This window comes from Rhinopithecus bieti, unplaced genomic scaffold (assembly GCF_001698545.2).
Source record: "Rhinopithecus bieti isolate Rb0 unplaced genomic scaffold, ASM169854v2 scaffold_74548, whole genome shotgun sequence".
In the NCBI taxonomy this organism is placed as follows: domain Eukaryota; kingdom Metazoa; phylum Chordata; class Mammalia; order Primates; family Cercopithecidae; genus Rhinopithecus; species Rhinopithecus bieti.
The window spans coordinates 842,845-868,506 of record NW_016828873.1 but is presented as its reverse complement, the minus strand read 5'-3'; the positions used below and the strand labels follow the sequence as shown (position 1 = coordinate 868,506).

General features: G+C 35.9%; 1 protein-coding gene and 1 pseudogene across 1 annotated transcript in view; both read right to left on the bottom strand.

Annotated features, from left to right (window-relative positions):
• The window catches only part of CRB1 (crumbs cell polarity complex component 1), a 164,628-nt gene that overhangs the window by 113,268 nt on the left and 25,698 nt on the right, over positions 1–25,662 (bottom strand). Inside the window, 3 exon segments of the mRNA XM_017864633.1 lie at positions 10,202–10,384; positions 16,333–16,472; positions 19,362–19,557. Coding sequence (XP_017720122.1) covers positions 10,202–10,384; positions 16,333–16,472; positions 19,362–19,557 — 519 coding nt within the window.
• LOC108523854 (28S ribosomal protein S21, mitochondrial pseudogene) lies at positions 3,091–3,354 on the bottom strand (annotated as a pseudogene).

Here is a 25,662-nt window from a genome sequence, read left to right as displayed (position 1 = left end):
CTGAGTAGTGTTATTCAACTACAGGCCTTCTCCAATTATAAATTTATTTTGCTTACTATTTAAATTATGTGGATGTGCAGGTTTAAATAAATGCACAGACATTTAAATCAAGTGGTAATGGTCCATTCTCATTTTAATTTGAGTGTTGCAACTATGGTCACAAATAGTTATGACAAGATATGAGCATATTTTGCCAAATTTTTTTTGAAACGATTTTGGAGAATTAGAGTATAGTAACCACTATTGCCTCTAGAGGCATGGTTCAATTCTAGTCATTAAAATATCGAAATGGATCTTTAGACTTTTCTCAATTATCTCATCAAATGAGACTTTTGGTTTCTCTGGGCCATGGTAACTTGCTTTCCTTGCTGGAAATTCTAGAAGAAACCTTGAATAAAAGCTGATCCTCCTTCAGGAGGCCTTGATTCCTCTCACTAGGATTCTCTGCTCCTTGAGTTCCTGTTTTCATTTCTCATCTTCCATGGTCTCAAGTTCTCTCTATTTCTATATCCCTGAGTATAATTCTGAGACTCTCAGTTAATTTTCTACTCTAGTATATATCATTTTACATTATAAAAGTTAGAAAATTACATTACATACGTAAATATTTTCAATATAGAAGTAATTACACAAGTAGTGAAGAGTAATAAATATATTCTTAATTATAATACAAAAAATGAATAGTTTATACCTGTATTTAACACTTGGAATGGTTCTTTTGAATGGAGCTGTCAGTAAATGTACTATGCACAAATACATTTTTCATCATAATGGAAATTTTATTTTAATCTAACAACCAATAGAGCTGTAAATACACGTAGCATGCAAAAAAGTAAACTGTATATTTTCTATCTGAAAAATATAAAATGGATGTACAACAAATAAAAATACAATAAAGTTGAATATCCAACTAACTATTCAGGGTGAAAGAAAGGTAAGGGAAATAGGTTTTTTATTAATGATTAATTATAGTCATCTCATTGATAAAAATAAATGATATTTTGAACTTCTTGGTACTATCAGGAAGATAAAGAGAAAGTTAACACTTGCTTTTCTACCTGAAGCCATTAAAAAAAAAATCACACAATTTTCCTTATCCTACTATAACACAAGTGTTTTAAACAAATGTTACATAGGGACTTTTAGACTGGACAAGACAGCATAGACTTGTCTCTCCCTGTTTCTCCCCACTAAGCATGACTAAAAACTACATATAACAACCAAATAGAACTCTGAAAGGTAGAAGAGGAAGGTGAACTGGTTAGAGATCCCAGGTGTAACAGCAGAGCATCAGGGCTTTTTATAACCTCCAGCATAATACAAGAAGGTGCTTCAGTCCTGGTGTTTGCTGTCCCCAAGTCAGTAACAGAAACAAGAGAAGGCGGCCCAGGTTGGCTCTTTCTTTCCCCAGATTGAATGAGAGTCCCACCTACAATACAGGGTGAGCCTGGAAGAATGGGCAAAGAGAATTAAACAAAGCCTTTCTGGAGGAGGAGGAGGAGGCGGAGGAGGAGGAGAGGGAGAAGAGGAGGAGGAGGAGGAGGAAGAGGAGGAGGAAGAGGAAGAGGAGGAAGAAGAAGAAAAGAAAAAAGCAGCCAGAGAAAGAGCTCACCTCATCTGTTGCTGAGGCTCCCCTCTGCTCCCCAGAGACATCATATGGCAAGGGGCCATGGCAAAAGAATTATGCTACCACAATGGCCTGTTATGTGAAATCTTTTCTTTCCTTAACAGTTCTGAGACTCTCCACTTCCATCAAGAGATACCCTGTGCCTGGGAGATCAACAAAGGGGATTATACCACAACAAGTATTCAGCCTAGGAAATGCTCTCTACCCCCAGAGACAGGGAGAAGCTCACCACAACGCCCACCAAAGGAGCCTCTTCATCCCCATAAATCAAGACTCCCCTTCCTCAGAGGGATATGGAACATTCTCACCTAAGGAAACACCTTCTGACCACTCAGGGATCATCAGTAGAGACCTGGGAGGCCCAATGGCACAAGGTAAGCCAAGAAAGTCAGAACAACACAGCAAAGACTCAGGAAATAAACTGATCATTGGAACCACAGTCCATGTAAGTAGGTCAGGACCTGTTCTTGAAACCTAAAAAGGTGACTGCCTGCTAAATTCAAAAATTCAAAGAAGACATGGAGTCTCCTAACCTAATATCTAAAATGTCCAGCATACAATTCAAAATCATCTGTCATCACAAGGATCAGTAAAACCATAACTTGAATGAGAAAATAAAATGAAATGATGTCAACCCTGAGATAAATCAGATATTGGAATTATCTAACAAGAATTTTAAAACAACCATCATAAAAATGATTTAATAAGCAATCACAAATTCTCCTGAGATGAAGAAAAAATAGAAGTATCAGCAAAAAATATGTTGCTTAAAAGAACAAAATGGAAATTATAGACTTGAAAAAAACAATAGATGAAGTAACTCCCTGAATGGGCTCAATACTAGACAGGAGACAAAAAAGAATAGAATCAATAACTTGAGGACAGATCAAAAGAATTTGCTCATCTGTGCAAACGGCAGAAAATAGATTAAACAAAAATAAAAACAGAACCTCAGAAACCTCCGAAAGCACAGCAAAAGACCCAATATTTGTATGATCAGAGTCCCAGAAGTGGAAAAAAAAAGGATCTGAAAGAATATGCAAAGAAAAATTGGCTGACAAGCCCCCAAATTTGCCAAAAGGCATAAATCTACTGATTTTAAAAGGTGAGACTATCTCAAATAGGATAAATCCAGATAAGTTGACACCAAGTCATATTACAAATTGCTGAAAATTAAAGACAAAGAAAAAAATACTGAAAGCAGTTAGATAGAAATAATCTATTACCTTTAGGGCAACACTACTTTTCTTTTTCTTTTTTGCAAGCATGTGATTGAGTTTATTGCAGAACTGTAATAGGAAATGAGACTGTATGAAGAAAAGAGATGGAGACAAAACTGGATGACGGTTTCATACCGGGTATCCCATCCACAGACCTCAGCAGCCCTCCCACGGATCTGCCTGCCTCAGCAGCCCTGCTACGGATCTGCCTGCCTCAGCAGCCCTCCCACGGATCTGCCTGCCTCAGCAGCCCTGCTACGGATCTGCCTGATTCTTTCACATCAAGAAGTTGGTCTTGTGAGCCATTTCCATGTTGTAGATCCTCCGGTACCTTTCATAGCTTTCCCTCTGTCGCCGGCCGCATGGCTTTTTATAATACCGCCGATGCTTAAGGTCCTCAGTGAGCCCATCCGTAGTGAGGATTCTGTTTAGGGTCCTCTATGCGCCTTCCATGTTCCCTTCCTGTACCGTCACGGTCCTGGCCATGAATTTCAGATGTTTTGCCATGACCTTGGATTTAAGTGTCCATTCTGCAGAACCAGAAAGACCCGCTCCCGGGCATGGAAAGGACGGGGTGGCAAGGAGGTGCCACAGGGTGCCAACAACAGCACACAGTTCCAAAAGGGCTTGGGTTGGGAGTTGGGAAAGGACTCTTTGTTGGTCGTTGAAAAAGGGAGCAGAAGCCTGCAAACCTTCCCCCCTGCCAAGCTCACCTTCCTTTCTCCAAACCCTGCACCCAGCACCACTTTACAATGATAGCAAATTTCTCATTTGAAACCATGGGGTGCAGAAAAAAAAGTTGTGTAGTAGAGTTTTTCAAATTCCATAAGAAAAGAACTGTCAACCACGAATTCCACATTTAATAAAACTGCCTATCAAGAATGAATGTGCAATAAACACATTCTCAAAGGAAAACCAAAAGAAATTATCGCTAGCATACCTACCCTCATAGAATGGCTAAAGAAAGCTCTGTAAACCTAAATAAAGTGATTTAAAAAAACAGAAGGAATCTTGAGGCCCAAGACGGGAAGGACAAACAATGGAGAATAGACATATAAGTAAACAAAATGGAGTATCCTTCTTTTCATGAGTTTTCTAAATTATACGTAATGATTAAAATTAAAATTATAACACCATCTGACCCTCACAACAAGGATATTTTAAAGTTCAGAAGCCAAAAAAAAAAAAAAAAAGAAAACCTAAACGGAAGTAAAATTCCCATACTTCACTTAAAGTGGTAAAATACTGAAACCAATAGGCTGTGATCAGTCATACCCAGAGCAATCACTATGAAAATTACACAGGGCCATATATTTAAAAACACAATGCAGAAATCGAGATGAAATCCTAAAAATAGTCAACTAATTCATAGGAAGTAAAGAGAAAGAAAGGAATCAAACAGAAAACACATAATAAAATCATAGAGCTAAGCCTTACAATATTACTAATTACTTGAACATAATGGTCTAAATACACCAATTAAAAGGCAGAGATTGGCAAGGTGAATTAAAAAAGCATGACCTAACAATTTGCTGTTTTGATAAACTGTTTACAAGAAACTCATTTCAAATTTAATGACGTAAGTGGGTTGAAAATACAAGGGTGGAAAAATATATACTGTGTAAATATACTTTTTCAAAAGGCAGGAATGCTTATGGCAGTATCAAATGAAGTAGATTTCAAAGCAAAGAAAGAATATGAAAAAAAGGTATCATTGCATAATGATAAAAGGATCAATACACCAGGAAGACATAATGACCCTAAATGTGTATACACCAAACAATAGAGCCTCAAACTACATGAAGAAAAATTGATAGAACTGAAAGAAGAAATAGACAAATCCGTAATTATAGGTGGGGACTTTAACACCTTTCCTCTAAACAAGTAATAGGACTGCTAGACAGTGCTATTCTGTATCAGTAAGGATATACAAAACGTGAACAACACCATCAGTCAATGGGATCTAATTGACATATATACAAATCGCCTCTAAACAACAGCAGAACACATGTTGTTCTTTAATTTTTATTCAGGCAACCTTGGAACATTTACCAAGATAGATCGTATCCTGTGCCAAAAAACAAACCTCAACAGATTTGAAATAATTTGAATTATTTGAAATGATACAGAATGTGTTCTCTAGTCATAATGGCATCAAACTGAAAATCAATAACAGAAAGATAAGAGAAAAATTTCTAAACAGAAATTAAACAATTCAATTCTTATTTCTAAATAATCCGTGGGTCAAAAAGGATGTCAGAAAGGAAATTTAAAAATACACAGAACAGTATTAAGATGGAAGTATGGCATATCAGAATACGTGGGATGCAGCTACTAAAGCAGTATTGAGAGTTCAATTTATAATGCTTATATATTAGAAAAGAGAAAAGGTCTTAAATCAATAATAAAAGTTCCTACCTCAAGAAGCTAGAAAATAAAATAAATTAAAAAAAAAAAAAAAAAAAAACAGAAAATAAACCCAAAGCAAGCAGAAACAATGATATAAAAAGGAACAAAAATCAATAAAATTGAAAACAGGGAAACAGAAAATCAATGAAACCAAAAGCTAGTTTAAAAAAAATCAATAAAATTGATAAACCTGTAGAAAGATGGACAAAAAAGGAGAAGATGTAAATAGTCAAAATTAGGAATAAAACAGAGAAATCATTATAGATTCTGCAGCCATTAAAAGAGTAACAAGGCACTACTATGAGCAACATTACGTTCAGAAGTTCAATAGAAAAATCAGCAATATAGAAGATCCAATCAATACAATCACCCAACATGATCTAATTGACATATATAGAAATACTCCATCCAACAACAGCAAAATACACAATTTTTAGAAAAAAAAGGACCAATCCCTTGAAATCTACAAATCATCAAAAATAGGTATTCTCGATCGTCTTGTAACAATACTGAAATTAAATCTGCAATTCGAAAGATCAGGAAAATGGAATCTCCAGGATCAGTTGATTTCCCTGAAGATGTCTACCAAATATTTAAAGAATAATTAACATCAATTTTACATACTCTCTTCCAGAAAATAGAAAATGAAGAAACATTTCCCAACTTATTTTAAGAGTAATATCAATATTACCCTGATCATAAAACCAAAGACAGTATAAAAAAAAAGAAAAGAGAGACAAAGAAAACTATAGATCAATAATTTTCATGATCTTAGAAGCAAAAAAGTCTTACAAAATATTAGCAAACTGAAAAAAAATACACCAAGTGGGATTTACTTCAGATATGCAAGTCACATTCAGTATTTGAAAATGAACCAGTGCAATCTACCACATCAACAGGCTAAATGAGAAACTTACATGATAAATCAATTGCAGAAAAAGTGTCTGACCAAAGGCAATACCCATTTATGATTAAAAACTCTTAGCAAGTTAGGAGTAGAGAGGAACTACTTCAACTTGAAAAGAGCATTTATAAAATTCTATGGAGATCATAGTTAATGGTAAAAGACTGAATGCTTTTCCTCTAAAATGGTGAATGAAGCAAGATGTCTGCTTTCACAACTCATACTCAACATCGTAAAATAAACAGCATGTGTATTGTAAAGGAAGAAATAACACCATTCCTCTTTGCAGATGGCATAATTGTCCATGCAGACAATGTCCCGGAATCTACAAAAGGAATATTCCTAGATCTCATAGATGAGTTAAACAAAGTCTCACTATACACAATCAGCAACCAAGAACAATCATATTTTTATGTTCTAGCTGTCTAGCAAGTGGCTTCTGTTGCTTACTACCAGGAGTAACAGTCTGGACACGTTTGGCCACTGCATTTTGGTATTGGAGTCGCCAAGGAAAATACAACACAGTCAAGTACTACATGGAACAATGTTTTGCTCACATAGAGAAGAGACAGAGCAAGGTCAGCTATGTAGTTGGAGTCAGTCCCCATAAATAGAAGGGCCTCCTTGCAGCAGATGCGGGGCAGTTGGCAGCATGCAACCCTCTCATGCTGCAGCAGCAGAACCTTTTGCCCTCCCCGCAGAAGAAAGTTATAGCAGTGGGGCTGGCTAGGTGCCATATGATACATATGTTTAAGCAGAACAAGGGAGTACATATTGAGTCTGAAACAGGGAAAGATATTCCCACACAAGGTGATAACTCCAGCATGGGCTGCGAGGACGCTTTATCTCTTGGGAAGGAAGTGTTCTGGGCCCAAGGCCCATTCTTATGTGGCTAAGTAGGGGTTTGAAAGACCACATGCACAATACTGCTTTTCCCAACACTAACAGTGAATATGTAGAAAGTGAATTAAAAACAGAATACTATCTACTATCCCTCAGGTATATACTACATACTTAGGTATAACCTCACAAAAAATGCCCAGGGTCTGTATGTGGAAAATTACTCAACAGCTAAAAAAATAAAAACAACTAGGAAATAGGCAAAAAACATGGGGAGACATTTTCCTGAAAAAGACAAACACGGATGTCAAACAAGCATATATAAGATGTTCAACATCACTAGGCATTAGGTAAATGCAAATTAAAACCACAGTGAGATATCATTGCATACCTATCAAAATGACTACTAAAAAAAATGATAACGTTAAATGCTGGTGAGAATGCAAAGAAATTGGATCACTCATACATTGCTGGTGGGAATGCAAAATGGTACAGACATACTGGAAAACAGTGTGGCAGTTTCTTAGAAAACTAAACATGAAACTATCATAGGAACCAGCAGTTTTACTCCTGGGCATTTACCTTAGAGAACTGAATACTTAAATTCACACAAAAGCCTGTACAACAATGTTTCTAGCAGCTTTATTCGTAATAGCCGAAAACTGAAACAATCTAGATGCCCTTCAATGGCTGAATGGTTAAAAAAAAAAAAAAAAAAAAAAAAACACAAACAAAAAAAAAACCTTTGCTATATACATACCGTCGAATTTTACTTAGCAATGAAAAGGAACAAACTATTGATACACAACCTCAATAAATCTCCAAAGAATGATGCTGAGTGAAAAAAAAAAAAAAACTCCTATTCTAAAACTTTATACACTGCATGATTCCATTTATATAACATTCTTGGAATGACAAAATCATACAAGTGCAGAACAGATTAGTATTTGCCAGGGATAAGGGATGAGGAGGCGAGGAAGGAGAGAGGGGGAATCCTTGTGATGACAATTGTTCTGTATGTGGACTTTGTCAATGTCAATATCCAAGTCTGATACTGACCTATAGTTTTGCAACATGATAGTATTGAGAAAATTAGGTAAAGTATACATGGGCCTCCCTGTATTTCTTAAAACTGCACATAAATATACTATTACCATTTAAAAAGCTATTTTAAAATGAAATGTAGAAAAACATATGTAGACATAAAAATATGTGACATAGTAGGCAGGAGGATAAACTTAGAATCAGAAGGTCTAGGTTTGTATCCCCAGTGTACCAGCTCTAGCTATTGTGTCAAATTGGTTATCTGTTTGCAAACTTATTTTCTCTTTATTTTAGATACATAGAAAGACTAGATTTTCTAGTCTTTTCTGTAGTTAAATGTAGTTATATGATTAAATTTGACCAATAAAATGTTGGTAAAAGAGAGATTCATTACTTGTAGTGGTTGGTCCATAAAACCTGCAGGTGTCATCCTCCATTTTCTTTCCTTCTCCAGTGGCTTGCTGCAGAGGAGCACAGCAAATTTAGAAGTAATATTTTGAAGTGAGGGAAAAGCATAGAGGAGCCTGTGACCCTGAATCGCCATTTGTAGGATAACTGATGATGGGAACCCAGTTTTGGAATTCACATGAGTGAAACATAAACCATTTCATTAAGCCACAGAGATTTGGGGCAGCCAGGGCATCTTAACTCATATAGTCATTCCTGGCAGCTCTTCAGAAATCAAGCCCAACACTTTTCTGGAACATTCTACTGCCTCTCCTGTTTAGATCTGCAGATTCAAGGGGTCACCCATTTCCTTTTATTTGATGAGGCAATATTAGCAATTTCCTTTGGCTTTGACAGAATCACCCCTTTATGACCCTAAAACCAATATTTAAAAAATAGTTTATAATGCCTTCACCTTATTCCAAGAAAAATATAAAGTAGCTGACGAAAATGCATACACTAGACCAAAATCAAATAATTTAGGAACAAATTTTTGAAAAGAGGCAATAGTAAGAAACAGAAACAGGAAATTTAAATATCCCCAGAGGTGAGGTAAATACACAAATATATTTCAGAAAGACCTGTATGTTTGCAGATCTCATATTTATTTCTAGCAGCTTACATAATTGGGAAATACGATATATTACAAGATTTATTTTATGCATTTAATCAGTTTAGTCATATCAAGATTTATTTGGATGCATTTTCTAAACTAGGGTAGGAAGTATGCATGATATAATTTGTTCAGGGTAAATACCACTTTGCTGATTGACACCTGAGGGAATTTTTTCCTGTATGTTCTCCTTGAAAGGTCAGTGAATAAGGAAGTAAACATTTTCTTTATCGACCGTGCAGCAAACACTGCCACAAATCAAAGATCATTAAACTTCAAAACTGAAACATTGAAAGAGAATCCTAACTGTAAATAGACCACCCCCTTCTTTTCTTATTTCTCATGTACTTTTCCGAGAAATCCTGAACAACAACTGAAATATTTTCCAGAGGCATCACTTAATCTATTGAGAAAAAAACATGATAGAAATCTAGATTGTAATTAGTTTTCTCAGTAGTATCAATGCAATTGGGTGTAAATTGCTAGCCATTAATGAATTGGAGACTGCGTCAAAAATTCTGAAAATTTTCAGAACGGAAAGGAGACACATACAAAACTGTTCATTGGAAAACAGACATGCAAATTTCCTCTGGGTTTTAGGTAAGAAAGTTGTAAAAAAAAAAAGAGAGAGAGTAATTTAAATTTGATATATGAAATGACTTCAGCTATAGAATCGTTGAGGAAGATTACTTGAGACTAGGTCATTTTTCCCAGTGTAAATATAAGCACAACAAGTTTTTTAGCAAATTTGAATAACATAAAATTTAACATCATTATCAAATTTGATAGCATAAAAATTTCAACATTTTCTGTGTATAAGGTAAAGAACTTTAGATGCACTCCAATTCCCAGTACAACATATAAAATGTCACCCCTTTCATACCTCTTTTATCCCTGTTTTTAATATTTCTCTCGTGATTTGAGGAATTCTGACATGTGAAACAAGATACTTTTCATGCCCACAAGGGGGACCCTTTGCACCATAGCAACAGAGTTTACACAGCACAGATCTTCCAGCTAATACCCCAGTTGGTTAAATCCATGGTCTGCCATAAAATGCCAGAAAGTCAAGTCATATCCCATCTCCTTGGCCTCACCTGTGAATCCAGGCTGACAGATACAGACATAACCTGAGGCTTCATGGTAGCTGAAAGAAGAAGGCAGTCCAGTGATGTGTCCATATTGTTTCTCTGAGGACAGCTCCACACATTCCCCATCAGACTGGCAGGGGTTACTATTGCATTCATTGATATCGATCTCACACTGGGCACCTGTGTATCCTGTAGGATAAAAATTCAGAGAAGCTGCTAAGTCAAAGGTGTTGAATCGTAGAGCATCTGCCTGAAAGGAGGCTGACTGCTATACTGGCATTGATTTAACAAGTTGATGTGCTTGCCCTCAAGGAGTTGGTAAGGGGAATCTGGTAAGAGGAGGCTTATGTGGAAACAAGTACTAGTAGCAGTAAAATCACTTAAACAATTTTGATCAAAACATTTTAAAGAAAAATTTGATTAATAAGACCTGAAATAAAATGGGATGTCAGGATAACCTGGATTTAACCTGAACATTTTAATGAAAGGCTCCAATTTTCAAATATTCTTCATTTGTGAAATTGTATTTTAAAATATTTCAAGAGAATAGCTGAAAAGTCAGCAAATATCCCCCAAACCAAACTAAATTCTCTTAAAATTCAAAGTAAAGGTAAATCCTTATTTCCTAACACTCAATGAAACAGAGTAATAGGTTGTTTTAAATTTGCATGGACTTAGCTGGATTATTTTATTAGGACCAGGAATAAGAACAGTAAAACATAAATGATTTGTCACTTTATGGATAATTAAAATATTAAATATCAATGAAAGTTCTCTACTTGAACTTTTTCTTTGCTTTTACAAATATGGGCAACTGTAAGAACATATACAGTTTTAGTGTATCTGAATGTTTTAACATAACCGGAACCGTATTATATGCATTCTTTAGCAACTTGCTTTATTCACTCCCTTGCACAGTCTATCAGTGTTAGTAATATAGATCTAACTCATAATTTTTAACCACTGCCAAGTATTTCAGAATATAGATGTGTCATGCCTTAACCATTGTCTTACGGTTTGACCTTTGTTTTATGTACATTTTTGCTATTGTAATGTTGCAATGAATATCATTATACATGGCTGTTTGTGTAAGTGTTTGAGTATAACCCTAGAGTTTATGCCTAGAGGTGGAATTTCTGGGTCATAATTTATGTACATTTTTAATTTTAATAAAAACTGCCAAACGTCTCTAATTTAGTTGTACCATTTGCACATTACCAGCAGTGGATGATTGTGAATGTGGCTCCAAATGTTTGCCAATGTTTTCTATCACCAAATACAAAAATTTTCACCAGTTGGTTGGATAGAATATAGTATCTCACTGTTATTTTGGTTTACATTTTCCCAGTTAATATTGAGCTGAACATTTTTTTTTTACCATTTCATTTTTTTTTCCTGTTTTTTCATTAGGCTGTTTTTCATACTGATTTATAAGCGTATTTATATATTGTGTATAGTGCAAGCCCCAAAATGTAAATTTAGTGGGATGCAAATATAACACTGATGGTCAATAGGATAACATCAACTATTTTGTAACATGGTAAGAGAAAAGTATAAAGTTTTTAAAAATTTATATTTATTGATTGATATATTTTTGAGACGGATTCTCACTGTGTTGACCAGGGTGGAGGGCACTGGTGTGATTTTGGCTCACTGCAGCCTCCGCCTGCCGGGTTCAAATGATTCTCCTGCCTCAGCCTCCCAAGTAGCTGGGATTACAGGCGCGTGCCACCAAGCCTGGCTAATTTTGGCATGTTTAGTAGAGAGACAAGGTTTCACCATGTTGGTCAGTCTGGTCTTGAGCTCCTGACTTCAGGTGATCCACCCGCCTCCGCCTCCCAAAGTGCTTGGATTACAGGCGTGAGCCACCACGCCAGTCCTGATGTTTTTAAAGAAACACAATTCAACTTCACAGTCGCCTGAGGGCCTTTGCAATATCATTTAACTCTGCTGAGAAATGTTTTGGAAAGAGAATTTACATTCGAGAATTGTAAAACTTGTAAACTAAATCATAGTATGTCTTTACTTTAAATTCATTCAACAACTTCCCCTTTCACATAGAATGGAATTCCACATCCTTAATATAACTTTAAAAACTCCCTGCATTCCCACAGTCTTTGTGATGTTTTTCTCTCTTCTAGAAAACTCTCCTTCAAGTGTTTTCTTGGCTAACTCTTACTCAGTTTTCAGACGTCATCTTGTATTACTTTCTCAGAATAACTTTCCATCATGGACAGATACAAATAAGATTCCCTTATTTTCTCTCATGCCACCCAATTCTTTTCTTTCATTGCTCCTTTCATAATTTTAAATTACATATTTATTTGTGTGTATGGTTTCCTCCCTCAGCAGGCTGTGTGCTTCACAAAACAGAGACTCTGTTCATTTTATTTACCACTCCAATACTGAGCAATGTGTAAGTGGTAGACCTTCAGTCACTAGTATTACTCAAAGATTGAAAATAACAATTTAGATTATAATCCTAGTTTAACACATAAACCAGGGAATTGACTATTAAAAGCAAATAATGAGGAGATAATATGATTGCTCATTTTGTATTAATAATTGTAATAAACACCTAAATGAGATCATATGTTAAATCATAACCACAACATAAATTCTGCAGCTCAACAGTGTAATACATTTTTTACAAAAAGACACTTGGGGCCTTTCCAAAAAACTGAAAAAAAAACTTAAAGTCAAAAAATTCTAAAAAAAAAAAAAAAAAAAGGAAACTAAAAGAACATGTTAGATCCAGACCCAACAATCCTTTATAGTGATCACCCCAACAAAGACCATTCAGAGTCTCTTAAACTTGAATGTTTACTTTTTGAATACTATTATTTCATACTTAAGGTTCTTCAAATACATTAAATAACAGTTTCTACAATAAGTTTTTATTAATTGGTATTTGTTGTGCCACAGTGGACTTATTGAAAAAAGGCTGGACTATTTTCAATTTCCTTCTCATTCTGACTCGAGACACACATAAACCAGGTTAGGGAGGAATTTAGAATCATCATAAATCCTTTTTTTGCTTTTCCGGCTCATGCATTATCTCATTCCAATCGTGAACATTAGGAAGGTTCTGATTTACAGTCTTGCCAGTCCTGTCCCCACCCCGAGGCTCTGTGGGGATTTTATTTGCTACTCTCTTTAACCATGTACATAAATAGACTCCTTCAGTCAAGGCTATATTCAATAATTTTAACAAGCTTTTCTATAAAACTCTGAACAAAGAAACAATATGATACTGAGTCACATCCCGGGGTTCTTATATTATGTTTGTTTGTTAACAATTCCAATCACATCTGGGCGTCGGAAAATCTTTTAAGCTAAGCATTTAAGGTGACTGACACTTCTTATAATTATTAATTACTTCTGAAATGAGGACCCTAGGCAATTATAGCAGTGGATTCTCACCATTGTGTTCTGTAGCAGTGGAGTCATGATCTGAAGAAACGGTCTCCTTTTCTAGAGTAGTTTGTAGTGTTAACTTTTATCTTTGTATACAACAGCAAGATAGGTTGCAAAGGTATTCAGGATACTCTATCTAGGCAATATTACCATTCGTGCAGTAATCCAGGGCAGAAATCCAGAGGCAGAACTGTCTTAAACCTGTGCCCTTTTCTTACTCCCCACATCATTTCCACCTCCTATGTGACTCTCAGGGCTATCCCCCCACCCTTCAACCTCTATTCTCTTAGTTCTATCAAACAGACTTATCTCTTCAAACTACTGAAGAATCTTCTCCCTAGATTCCCCTGCCTTTAGTTTTATTTTCTTCTATCATCTGCCACAAAGCCAGGGAACTCTTTTGAAATTAACAAAGCAGATTTTGTTACTTCTCCGTCCCATAGTTGGCAGGGCAGATATGCAGCTTTGTGATCTGGCTTCAGTCCAGCTCCCCGGTTCCATGTCTCTACCTCCAGTCCTACACAGTCCAGCATTTTTGCAATCACTCAAAGTTCCACAATTGGACATGCTTTTTGCTTTTTTTTCTCTTTTTTTCTCCTTTTTTTTTTTTTTTTTTTTTTTTTTTTTTAGACGAAGTCTCACCCTGTTGCCCTCAAGTGCAGGCTGGAGTGCAGTGACACTATCTTGGCTCACTGCAACCTCCTCCGCCTCCCAGGTTCAAGCGATTCTCCTGCCTTAGCCCCCTGAGTAGCTGGGACTACAGGTGTGCACCACCACAACCGGCTAATTTTTTTTTCCTACTTTTTGTACTTTTCGTAGAGATGGGGTTTCACCATGTTGACCAGGCTGGACTCAAACTTCTGATCTCAAGTGATCTGCCTGTTTCGGCCTCCCAAAGTGCTGGCATTACAGGTGTGAGCCAAGGCGCCCGGCCAGACATGCTCTTTTCTCGTGTGCCTGCCACCTTTCTTGCTTCTTTCTTTCTTCTTCTCCTTCTGTTCTTCATTTCTTAAATAAGTAATGGACTACACAACTTTCTAATTTTGATATTCATTTAACTTTTATTTAGTGCTTACTATGCTCTAGGATAAGCCAGGAGTTTTATATACATTACTGGATTTATCTCTGAAACAACTCTATCCTGTGGATATTATAAATGAGGAAACTGAGGCTCAGAGCAGTAATTTGTCCAGAGTCACACAGCTACTGAGTACATTTATGGAACTTGCTCAGTCATCTTTAGCTTATCTAAAATGGTGCCTCTTTGAGCAAGCTATCCCTGTACTTCTTTTCTATTCATTTTTACAGAATTTATTATAGCCTCATATTGTACCAAAAATTGTACTATATACGTTTTGACATGTCTCCCTACTAGAATTTAGGCTCCTTGGAGGAAGGGATGATACCTTTTTTATTCCCAGATCACTATTGTTTTAGCCACTGAAATTCATGTGGCTTAAATGCTTGAATCCATGAATGAATGGAACATGTACTAGTTGGGTTTCTTGAGGTAGATGTTCTTAACTGCCTGACCATTACAAACTCCCACCCTCATACATAATTTCCACCTCGTGGTATAGAACTTGCAACATAGTTGCCCTTTCTTGAGTGCTTAATATGTGCCAGGCTCTATTTTTATAATTTTACTTTTCATAATAATACTACAAGTAAAATATTTTATCCCTCTTTTGCAGATGAGGAACTTAAAGATTGAGAGGAACTCTTATTCTATGTTTTCTTCTATTTTAGTTTTTTTAAGCTTTTAAACTTTTATTAAAATTAAAACCCAAACACACACCATAGTCTAGACCTACATGGAGTCAGGATCATCAATATCACTGTCTTCCACCTCCACATCTTGTCCCACTGAAATATCCTCAGCAGCAATAACATACATGGAGCTGTCATCTCCTATGATAACAGTGCCTTCTTTTGGAATACTTCCTGAGGGACTGCCACAATCCCATGGATAGTGAGTGATGCTACAATGTTATGACAGCCATGACATCACTAGGTAGTAGGAATTGTTCAGCTCCATTGTAATCTTACAGGACCACGGTTGTATATGCAGTCCATCATTGACCAAAATGTTGTTATGCAATGCAAAGCTGTATATCAGGCAGTTTGTTTCCCAAAATAAGCATCAATATTTGCCTGTGGCCTGTAATGTAACACAAATGTTACATACTGTTTTCTATTGATTTTTTTTATCACCTCTACACTCAAGTCTAATTATCCTCTATATGTAAACTTTAGTTATGGTTTATAGATAATTAACTTTTTATTATATTAACAAATATAACTGGTTACATTACAAATGCCTAAGAGAGTAGAAGTTTCTAATAGTTTAACATTATTTCATTGGTTTCTATATATTCCTGCCATATAAAAGAACATCTTGGAAAAAAAGCATCTTCCAGTGAATTTTCATCCGTGAAGATCATGCTGAATTTCATCTTTCCATTGATTTTCTTCCCCTCTGTTCCCCTAGAGGGTTATGATCATTGGGCAGCTTGGTAACCTACTTTAGACAATATTTAGTGTAGTGGTAAATATGTTTGAGCACTGAAGAATAAAACTAAATTAAACAATAATAGCTGCAAGAAATAATTGACTTAAAACATTTAACAAAAGTAATTTTTCGTTTCATTTGCTATAAACGATATGTTTCTATTCTAAACAAATGAAAAATAATTGGTGGAAAGTATTTTGTCACTTACCAGGCCAGCAGTGACAAGTGTAATTGTCAACACTGTCCTCACATGTAGCATTATTATGACAAGGTTTTGACCAACAAAGAGGCATCAGGGTCTCACAGTGTGTCCCTGTGAATCCACTACCCATGCAGTTACAGCTGTATCTGGAAAGTAATGAAATTTTCATGTCAACTCTTGGTCATATTGAGATCAGATATCTTTATACTGTTTCTTCATCTGTCCATCAACCCAAGACCCATGGCATAGTCTTACTGCCTCAAAAACTCTGGGGAATTATCTATACAGGACTGAATGCATGATTATTTGCTTATTAATGTAAATCATGACTATTCAGTTTCTCATTCATAAACTGAATATAGTACCTATGTTACAAGGTTATTGTGACAATTAAGTATGTGTATAAAGAATAGACATGTATCTGAAGGTACTAAATATAAAGAATCCCATGTATCTGAAGGTACTAAATATGTTGCTACTAAATAGCACTTAATAAAATTGTTAACATGTTTTAAGGTGGTAGAGAATGATTTATACCATCATGGCACTCTGTTATACAGAGAGCCCATTAATAAGGTCTCATATGAAAATGAAACCATAAATTATGAAAACTCAGGAAAAGCCTTCATTAAATGAATTGTGACTTATGATGTTCTCTTATTTTAGATTGCAAGAATATTTAAACCTTACTATTTCTAATTATTCACGGATTCACTGGAATTATCAAATAGCCCCAAAATACACATCTAATGAAGAAAGTTGTTGATTTTATTAAGAGGAGACTTTAATTTAGGTGAGGGTCTCCTCAAAGATTTAGTATTGGAAAAAATGGATCTGCACACTCAGCTTAGGCAAAATGAGGGTCTTGGGAAAAGAATATCTATGAATTTATAAGGCATGTAGAGTCCTCTTCACTATGGCTGTGTGTGTTTTTATCACCAACCAAATATTATAAGTGACTATAATCTTCATATGTGTTGTTTGAAATCTATTCACTATTCCATTTGTTCAATTAAAATACCTACTAAAATCTAGTATAGGTAAAACATTAGTGACAAGAACCCTGTGGTCAAAGGGCTTGGCTGGCTGACTAATGGACCTCAGTTCATGGAATTAGAAGCTCCATTTGCATAACTCCTTTGGTCTGCAAGAAGTTCTTTTTTTTTTTTTTTTTTCCTCCATATACCTCATAGCAAACATTTTAAATTTTTGTGGGAAAACAAAGTTAGGTTGTATTGGATTGATCTTATGACTATCATCTCAAAATTTAGGCAATAAGAGATAATGGCACAATAGGGAAACTATTCATGGCATATTCAAGAGAGGAGAATAAAAGTTAGCAAAGTTTCAGCCTTGTTTTGTTTACACTTCCAACGGAATCAAAACGTTGTGTCATTTCTGTCCTGATGCTTTCTGGAAACAGTGGAGTAGGGAGGGGTGAGCCTCCTTTTCCTTTGGAGGTCTTGTGTGGAAACTTCCATTGTGACCTGTCTGTCTCCGTGTTGGCCAGTTACCTGTCTCCAGGAATGTAGATTTACGCCCCTAGAGCATTATTGGGGTACAACTAAAAGTCAAAGACAAGACATAGAATGTAATTAAACGTTATATTTTATATTTTAAAAAGAATATACAACCACATTGTTCTATTTAAAATTTGAGGGCCAGGCACAGTGACTCAAGCCTGTAATCCCAACACTTTGGGAGGCTGAGGTGGGTGGATCACCTGTGATCAAGAGTTCGAGACCAGTCTCGCCAACATGGTGAAACCCCATCTCTACTAAAAATATAAAAATTAGCCAGGCATGGTGGTGGGCATATGGAATAAACTCCAGCTACTCAGGAGGCTGAGGCAGGAGAATTGCTTGAACCGGGAGGCAGAGGTTGCAGTGAACCAAGATCACACCACTGTACTTCAGCCAGGGTGACAGAGCAAGAAAAAAAAAAAAAGTCTATTATTTTGATTATTTTGTTGCAAATTTTTGAAGCATATGTGCCTTTTATTGCTCTTCTTTTAACTCTGACTCACTTTGAAATTAGATTTGGGATAAATCATGTCTTATTTACTAAAAAAAGAAAAACTGGATTCTGGTCCTCCTTTTGCAAAGAATTAATTCTGTGAACTTGTGGGCATCCTCTCATTTCCCTTAACTTTAGATTCCTTATTGTAATATGGAAACATTAATACTCATCTTGCCTTCCACTGAGCTGTTGAAGGATCAAACAAGATAATTTTAAGTGCTAATCTTTTTAAAAATTGTTATGCATTTGATAACTCAATATCATGGCTTAAACAAGTATGAGAAAGTTTTTCAGTGTTGTGGCTTAAATAAGTATTAGAAAGTTCTTTTAAAAATGTTTTATATGAGCTCAATTACTGTTACACACATTTATTATATTCATCATATTGAGAGGTAATTTATTGCTGTTCTATTTTGCCTGAAAGCCAATGATAGACTTCAATTTGAAGCAGAATCACATGGCTATTTCTCACCATTATGCTTTTTCAAAAATATTCACCCAATTCCCTGAACACGTGGAAATTAATTCAAGATATAAGTAATTAAATATCACTGCCCTTTCCAACATGGTCATGGTTTGTATAACATTTTTAAAGAATTTATTGTTGTCATCTGATTTATATCCTTGACATACAGGATACAGACTATATGTATTACTTATTATACCGATACGTATATATATCCTATATATATACTATATAAATAAAATAATCTATAGCTTTGTTTTTACACCTTTCCTATCTACAACAGCTTTATTTCATGGAATTGAAAAATTGACTATTTTCCATAGGATAAGCAGTTCTAAACTATTACAAGAATTACTTGTAAAATCTTCCCTCTTGAGACAGATGGTCTCCAAGAATACCCTTTATAGTGAAATCTGAATGTTTTCATTAAAGTATAAAGTAACCCCCCAAATTTTAAGCCGAGAATGTGAGAGCTCTAAATTCACCAGAGTGGTAAAAGTTCTTGGTCAGGGAGTTCTAAGCCAATCACCCAACGCCAGAGAAAATGTACCTGTTTTCTCCATCCACACACAGCCCTCCATGGAGACACGGTTGACTGGCACACTCATCAATGTTGAGTTCACAATGATCCCCTAGGAATCCAGGGGCACAGTCGCAGAAATAGGCCCCCAGAGCATCCTGACAAGTTGCACCATTTAAACAAGGCTGGGACCAACATTCATCAATTTCCAATTCACAGTTTATACCTTTTTAAAAAGTCAGCACAGAAAAAACAGAAAAAGTTTTAGCAAAGTGTTCATAATTCAGCAATTTGACAATGCTTTGTTTACCAGAGCACTTGTCAAATGTTCTGTTACCCAAAATAATTTTCCCCCTTAATTGTAATTGATATTAACTTTTGGTGTGCTTGTGGGAAGTTGCACAAGGCAGAGCAGCTGTTACAAAGAATTATTGCATACAACAGCTTGTGGTGTTTAGTCTGTGAAAACAAATAAGTCATTTTTAGAACAAAGTTTATTGTTAACTGCACTTTTGTTGGAAGCCTAAAAATGGCTGGTCGATGTTTTCTATTATTTTAAACACTTAATTTAGTAAAGCAGCAGAGAAAACAGTGGGTAAGAGCTCAGACTCCAAAGCCAGACAGTTGGGTCGGGATCCTGGCACAGCCACTTATTAGCTGTATGACCTTGGGCAAGTTTCTCAGCCTTTCCATGTTTCAGCTTCCTCACATTAAGAAGACAATAGTGGTAATTGTCTCATAGGACTCTTAGTATAATTAAATGTGTTCAAAAATACTTATAACAGTACCTGACACATACTATTTGCTAGAGAAAAAACACTTTTTTCGGCAAAAAAAAATCTATTGTACTAATATAATGTGCAACTATTGATCTAAGTGCTCATTTTGCATAGACATTTTATCTTAATTTTCTTTTGTAAAATACTACCTTTAAATACAAAATTGGTGACTTAATGTAATTAATGGCATCATTAGAAGCTGTTAACACTTCATTTTAAGGTAATGTTACATTAAAACAAACTGTACTTATCCTCCCAAAATTAGTAGGTATTATTTGCTAAGCAAAATAAGTTTATGATTTATACAGGTTGTAGTAGTATTTAAATAACAAACTATTTTATTAAACGTCAAAACAGTATTTGATATACAATAATCACATTTGCATACAGGTTTTAAAAGACACGAAAGGAGGAATATCTATACTTACCCAGCTTTGTTTCTGTGTTTCTAATCCCAAATAATAAATTATATATTAAAATGATATTAAAAGATTTTCAAATAACTCAGAAGTCAGTAGTAGTTTGATTGATTTGTACCCACTTTTCTTGACAGAAAATGCAGCAGGATATTCTAACACCATCTATTATTTATAACTGTTACGAGATTCAACAAATACCCAACTTAAAAGAGAAGCCAGCATATTAAATGTGATTTTTTTTTGAAAAATAAAAAACTTAAACATTAAATTTATGTCCATCAAAATGGAAACTTTTGCAATAGCACTTGTTTCCAGGTAAACGGCTTGCTCTTTAAGGCTTAGCTATTTCTTACGCAGTCTGTGAATGAGATTGTCCATGGTTGATTTACTTGGCATAACTAAGGTCCTGGAAAAGTGGAAAGAACATAAATTTTTTAGATAGACCATCCAGGACTGAGCTCTGCTCTGTCACTACTAACAACGAGGCTGGATACAGTAAATGCTACATCAGTGGTAGGTATTACTATAGCGTGTTTGTCATTTCCTGCATTCCATCTTTAATTCTTCAGGGTAGGTAGAATAAAAAATGTATGAAAAGTGACAGGAAGCAAGGACAACTCTAAAAGAGATTTTAGAATAACCATAAATTCACTTATCAATAAATATAAATGACATTACTGGGAGTATAAACTATAGAGACTGGAAAAATTTGGAGCAGCCAGCATGTCAAATACCATTAAAAAAGATCAACAAAGTAGAAAAAGCCACAGAGCTATAGTAAATATATAGTTAAAATTAGGTAATAAATATTTGAAGTAGATTAATAGCCTTACAGTGAGAGGAGAAGAAGGTAGAAAATGGGGCTTTCCAGTACTGGAAAGTTGAAGGTCAAAAACTAGAAGGTTTAGAGAGCAATGACAGACACATCCCTGAGATGCTTCTCATGAAGTCCGTGATTGTTGGGGAGATGTCAAGATAGAGAAGGAGTGACAGCGTATGGGCATGGAGAGATCAGGTGACAGAGGTCCTGCCAAAAGTTCAATAGAAGCAAGGAAATGAGAAGCCTCAGGATGTGGTGATAATTTTGGTTGTAAAGCAGGTTTGAATGACGCTAGGGTCTAACTTGAAATTGGATCAATGTATGACTGCAGTGGAATAAAGATGAAGGTGATTGAGAATAAGAAGCTCATGAAATTCCAAAAGCATGGTCTATACAATTCCATAATGGCTTCTAACTGCATTTGAGTAAAGTGAAAACTTATTTTAACCTTTTTAATATTTGTTTTATTTCCTATTAAAATTCTGCCATCACTCTACATGCTAGTCATATGTCATACCAGACTGTTTGCTTTTCCTCAAACCTACCATATACCTCTACCACTCCAAGTTTTTGTACACACTGATCTCTGTCTGCAATGCTTTTCCCCCCTTGTCCACCCAATGAAGGCATACTTTTAAAACTTAAGTTAACTGTCCCACCAGTGGACTCATAGCAACAGTGGTTTCAGCAAGAAAGCCAGCCTTCCTTCTTGTCCTTGAGAATCATGGAGATAAGAACTCTTTAAAGAGGATTGTGTGGAAAGTGGTTTCGTAGAATAAATGCCAAGTTTCAGCAAAAGCCATGGGATTAAAGGTGCATTGGGAAAGATAAAAATGTTTGGTTTATCTATTTGTAGTTGAGAAGAGACTATAGGTAGAGAAACAGGTGATCACTCTAACAGAAGTCAGAAAGATTTTGCCCTGTGACATTTCACATAAGCGAGTGTAGGTATACATTAGCAATCTGTACCTCCAGACCAGATCACCCTTCTTTTTTTTTTCTTTCTTTTTTTTCTGAGATGGAGTCTCACTTGTCTCACTTTGTCACCAGTGGTGCTATCTTGGTTCACTGCAACCTCTGCCTCCCAGGTTCAAGCAGTTCTCATGCCTCAGCCTTCCAAGTAACTGGGACTACAGGCACATGCCACCATGCTCAGCTAATTTTTGTATTTTTAGTAGAGACGGGGTTTCACCATGTTGGTCAGGCTGGTCTCAAACTCCTGACCTCAAGTGATCCACCTGCCTCAGCCTCCCAAAGTGCTGGGATTACAGGCGTGAGCCACTGTGTCCGGCCCAGATCATCCTTCTGATACTGTCTGTAGAATGTCTTCTTCAGTTATCTCACAGGCATTGATATGTTGGCTGTGTCCCCACCCAAATCTCATCTTGAATTCCCAGGTATTGTGGGAGGGACCCAGTGGGAGGTAATTGAATCATGGGGGCGGGTCTTTCCTTTGCTGTTCTTGTGATAGTGAATAAATCTCACAAGATCTGATGGTTTTGTAAGGGGGAGTTGCCCTACACAAGCTCTCTCTTTGCCTGCTGCCATCCATGTAAGACAGGACTTGCTCCTGCTTACCTCCTGCCATGATTTTGAGACTTTCCCAGCCATGTGGAACTGTGAGTTAACTAAACCATTTTCCTGTATAAATCACCCAGTCTCGGGTATGTCTTGATTAGCAGAGTGAAAAATGGACTAATACAGTCATCATTCCCCAATTCCAAATAATGATAACCTTCCTCTCCCCACTCGTGCTGATCTGCTCCACCCCCATCCCTGCCAAAACTCTCCTCTCAGTGAATGGTATTATCATCCAGGTCACCCAAGCCATAGTTCTAGGAGTCACCATCTTATTTGCTACTATTCCCCTATCTTAATTAGTCATCAAATCTCATCATTTCTCTCTTAGAAATGGATCTAAGGTGCCATCCTTATGACTGTGGCCTTAATTCAACCCTCATCATGTCTCATCTGCTCTTATTACTACTGACTTCTCTTTTCGTAATCACTGTCTACATTTCTATAGAAATGTGATCACTCTAAAGTACAAGTATGATTGTACCATTGTCTGCTTAAATTTTTGACATCATCCTTTCTCTATCTGCCTGTCTCTGAAGTAAAGCACAATTGCCTTGTAATGCAGTAGAAGCTTCTAAAAGATGTAGATTCTACTGGTGCCACCCACAGCAGTGTCCTCACAGCTCCACTGTATCTCAAGACTCTAGGCTGCATATAGGTGTTTTCCTTAATTGTAAGCCCCACTCCTTACTCCCTCCTTCCCCAGGCTAGCTCCAATTACTTCCCAAATATCCAGTTCATGTATCCCATGATTCTGGAAACTATACTTACTTATATTTGCCTCTAATGCTGCTCCACTGTGCTCTCAAAATTCCCCTTAATATAAATGTCTATATATATTGTCCTCAATTGCTTATTTTTCTATTTTATCTACAAAATTGTGAGCTCCTTGAGGTCAGGGTCTTTGACCTTTAACACCAATATCTGTGGCATTTAGCACACATTCTTGAATATAAAAAAATGCTCAATAAATGTTGAATGCATGAGTAATCAAGTCACAGCTATGGAATAATCAACCACCTCTACAGGAAGGCAAACTGTACGCCAAAACTTCTCAGTGCTTCTCAGTGCTTCTACAAGCCTGGGCCAGAAATCAAAAGCCCAAAAGTCAAATTGTGTCTTTGGCAAATGTTTAAAACATATTATGGTTTCAGAATGATTATGCCCCAAACTTCTGATCAGTATTTAGAGACTTTGCACCCCAATTGGCATCTTTCGGCATTCAGAGATCCTTGTTAACATTCTGTGCCACAAGATAATGCACATTATATTTTATCAGGATGGAACAGGTCTTGACTCTGACGCTGTCCTCATCATTCTTTACAGTGGGCAGGGAGCACACCATGCACACAGCAAGGTGTTGATAAGCCATTCTGAATGCCTTTCTCATTATCTGCAGAGTTCACGCTTTGGAAATAATTGTAGTCTGGCTTCAGACTATCATCTTAAATTTCAGATTCCATTCAATGTATTTGATGCCTAACAGACCTCTATGCACCATATTTTCCTTTTGAATAAGAATTATGTATGCTATTTTGGGGCTTTTTATATATATCAAGTACAATAATTATCAGTGCAAGTCGGTGACACAAGTATCAGAGCAATGTGGAACTGTAGCATTCGGTTTTCATTACCGTGATAGATTTACAGTAAGTTCTCCTCCTAGATATTATAGTCATAATCTGTTTAACATACTAAAGTAATAGGGAGAGGCTGGATAACTTCCTGCTCTGATTAATAACATTTAATAAGCATAACAATGTTTAGCAAGATGTTAGAAGAAATTAAAGGTAGATAATTATTATTTTCAGTGGGAACATCTTTGGAGTTTTAGCCAATGAGATTTCTGGCTTGTGAATTTAGACACACCTTTCCTAAGGACACTAAAAATAACAAAATTCCCTTTCTGAATCACTCACTTAAAGCAGATTTTACAAGCCCAGGATTCTATCTCTGAAGGACTGCCGAATTTTTTCAATTCTAAGACTCCTTTTTTTCTCCCTTACATTTTTAACATCTTTAGAACCGAGATGCACTTTACAATCAGCAGTGTCTTAGCCTCATGTTATAACTTAGCCAAATAATTTTTTTCGTTTTTAATGATATCTGAAATGTAAGTAAGACTGAGGATGTATTAAATCTTGTGATATAGAAAATTTGTCTTAATAAATGTTATTAATACTTTGTCATTATTTTATTTAACTATTTTATTATATTTTATTATTTTGTTATTATGACTATTATAATCCTTTTTGTTTCTACAAGTTTGCTTTACTGCTAGACAAAATTGGAAAAACCTGTGGTTTCCATATTAAACATACTTTTTTTTTCAGGTTTTCTTAATCCTTGTCATATTGTGTCCTCTTTGGTACCCTTTTACCATCAGTGAAAGTTTAAGAATGTTCTTGACACTGTTTCAAAACCAGCTTCCCAGAATATCATGGAGGCTGAAACTAATTCTAGGAAGAGAAAGAAAGAATGTCTTCTCTTCGTCAGCCCTAGGAGTGGAGCACTGGGAGGAAATTCTCCTACTTCGTTGTATCTAATGATTACAATTGTCTGTTTGGAGAACAGTTTCTTCTATTCTGTGAGCTCATTCTTCATTCCTATTCTCCAGCCATTTTTCTCTAAATGCATCTGTATGCCAGTTCTCCCACTTTACTTCCATCATAAATGTCATAAAATTTACCATAAGATAGTAAAATATGATTTTCCCAAGTTAATAGGAATGACTT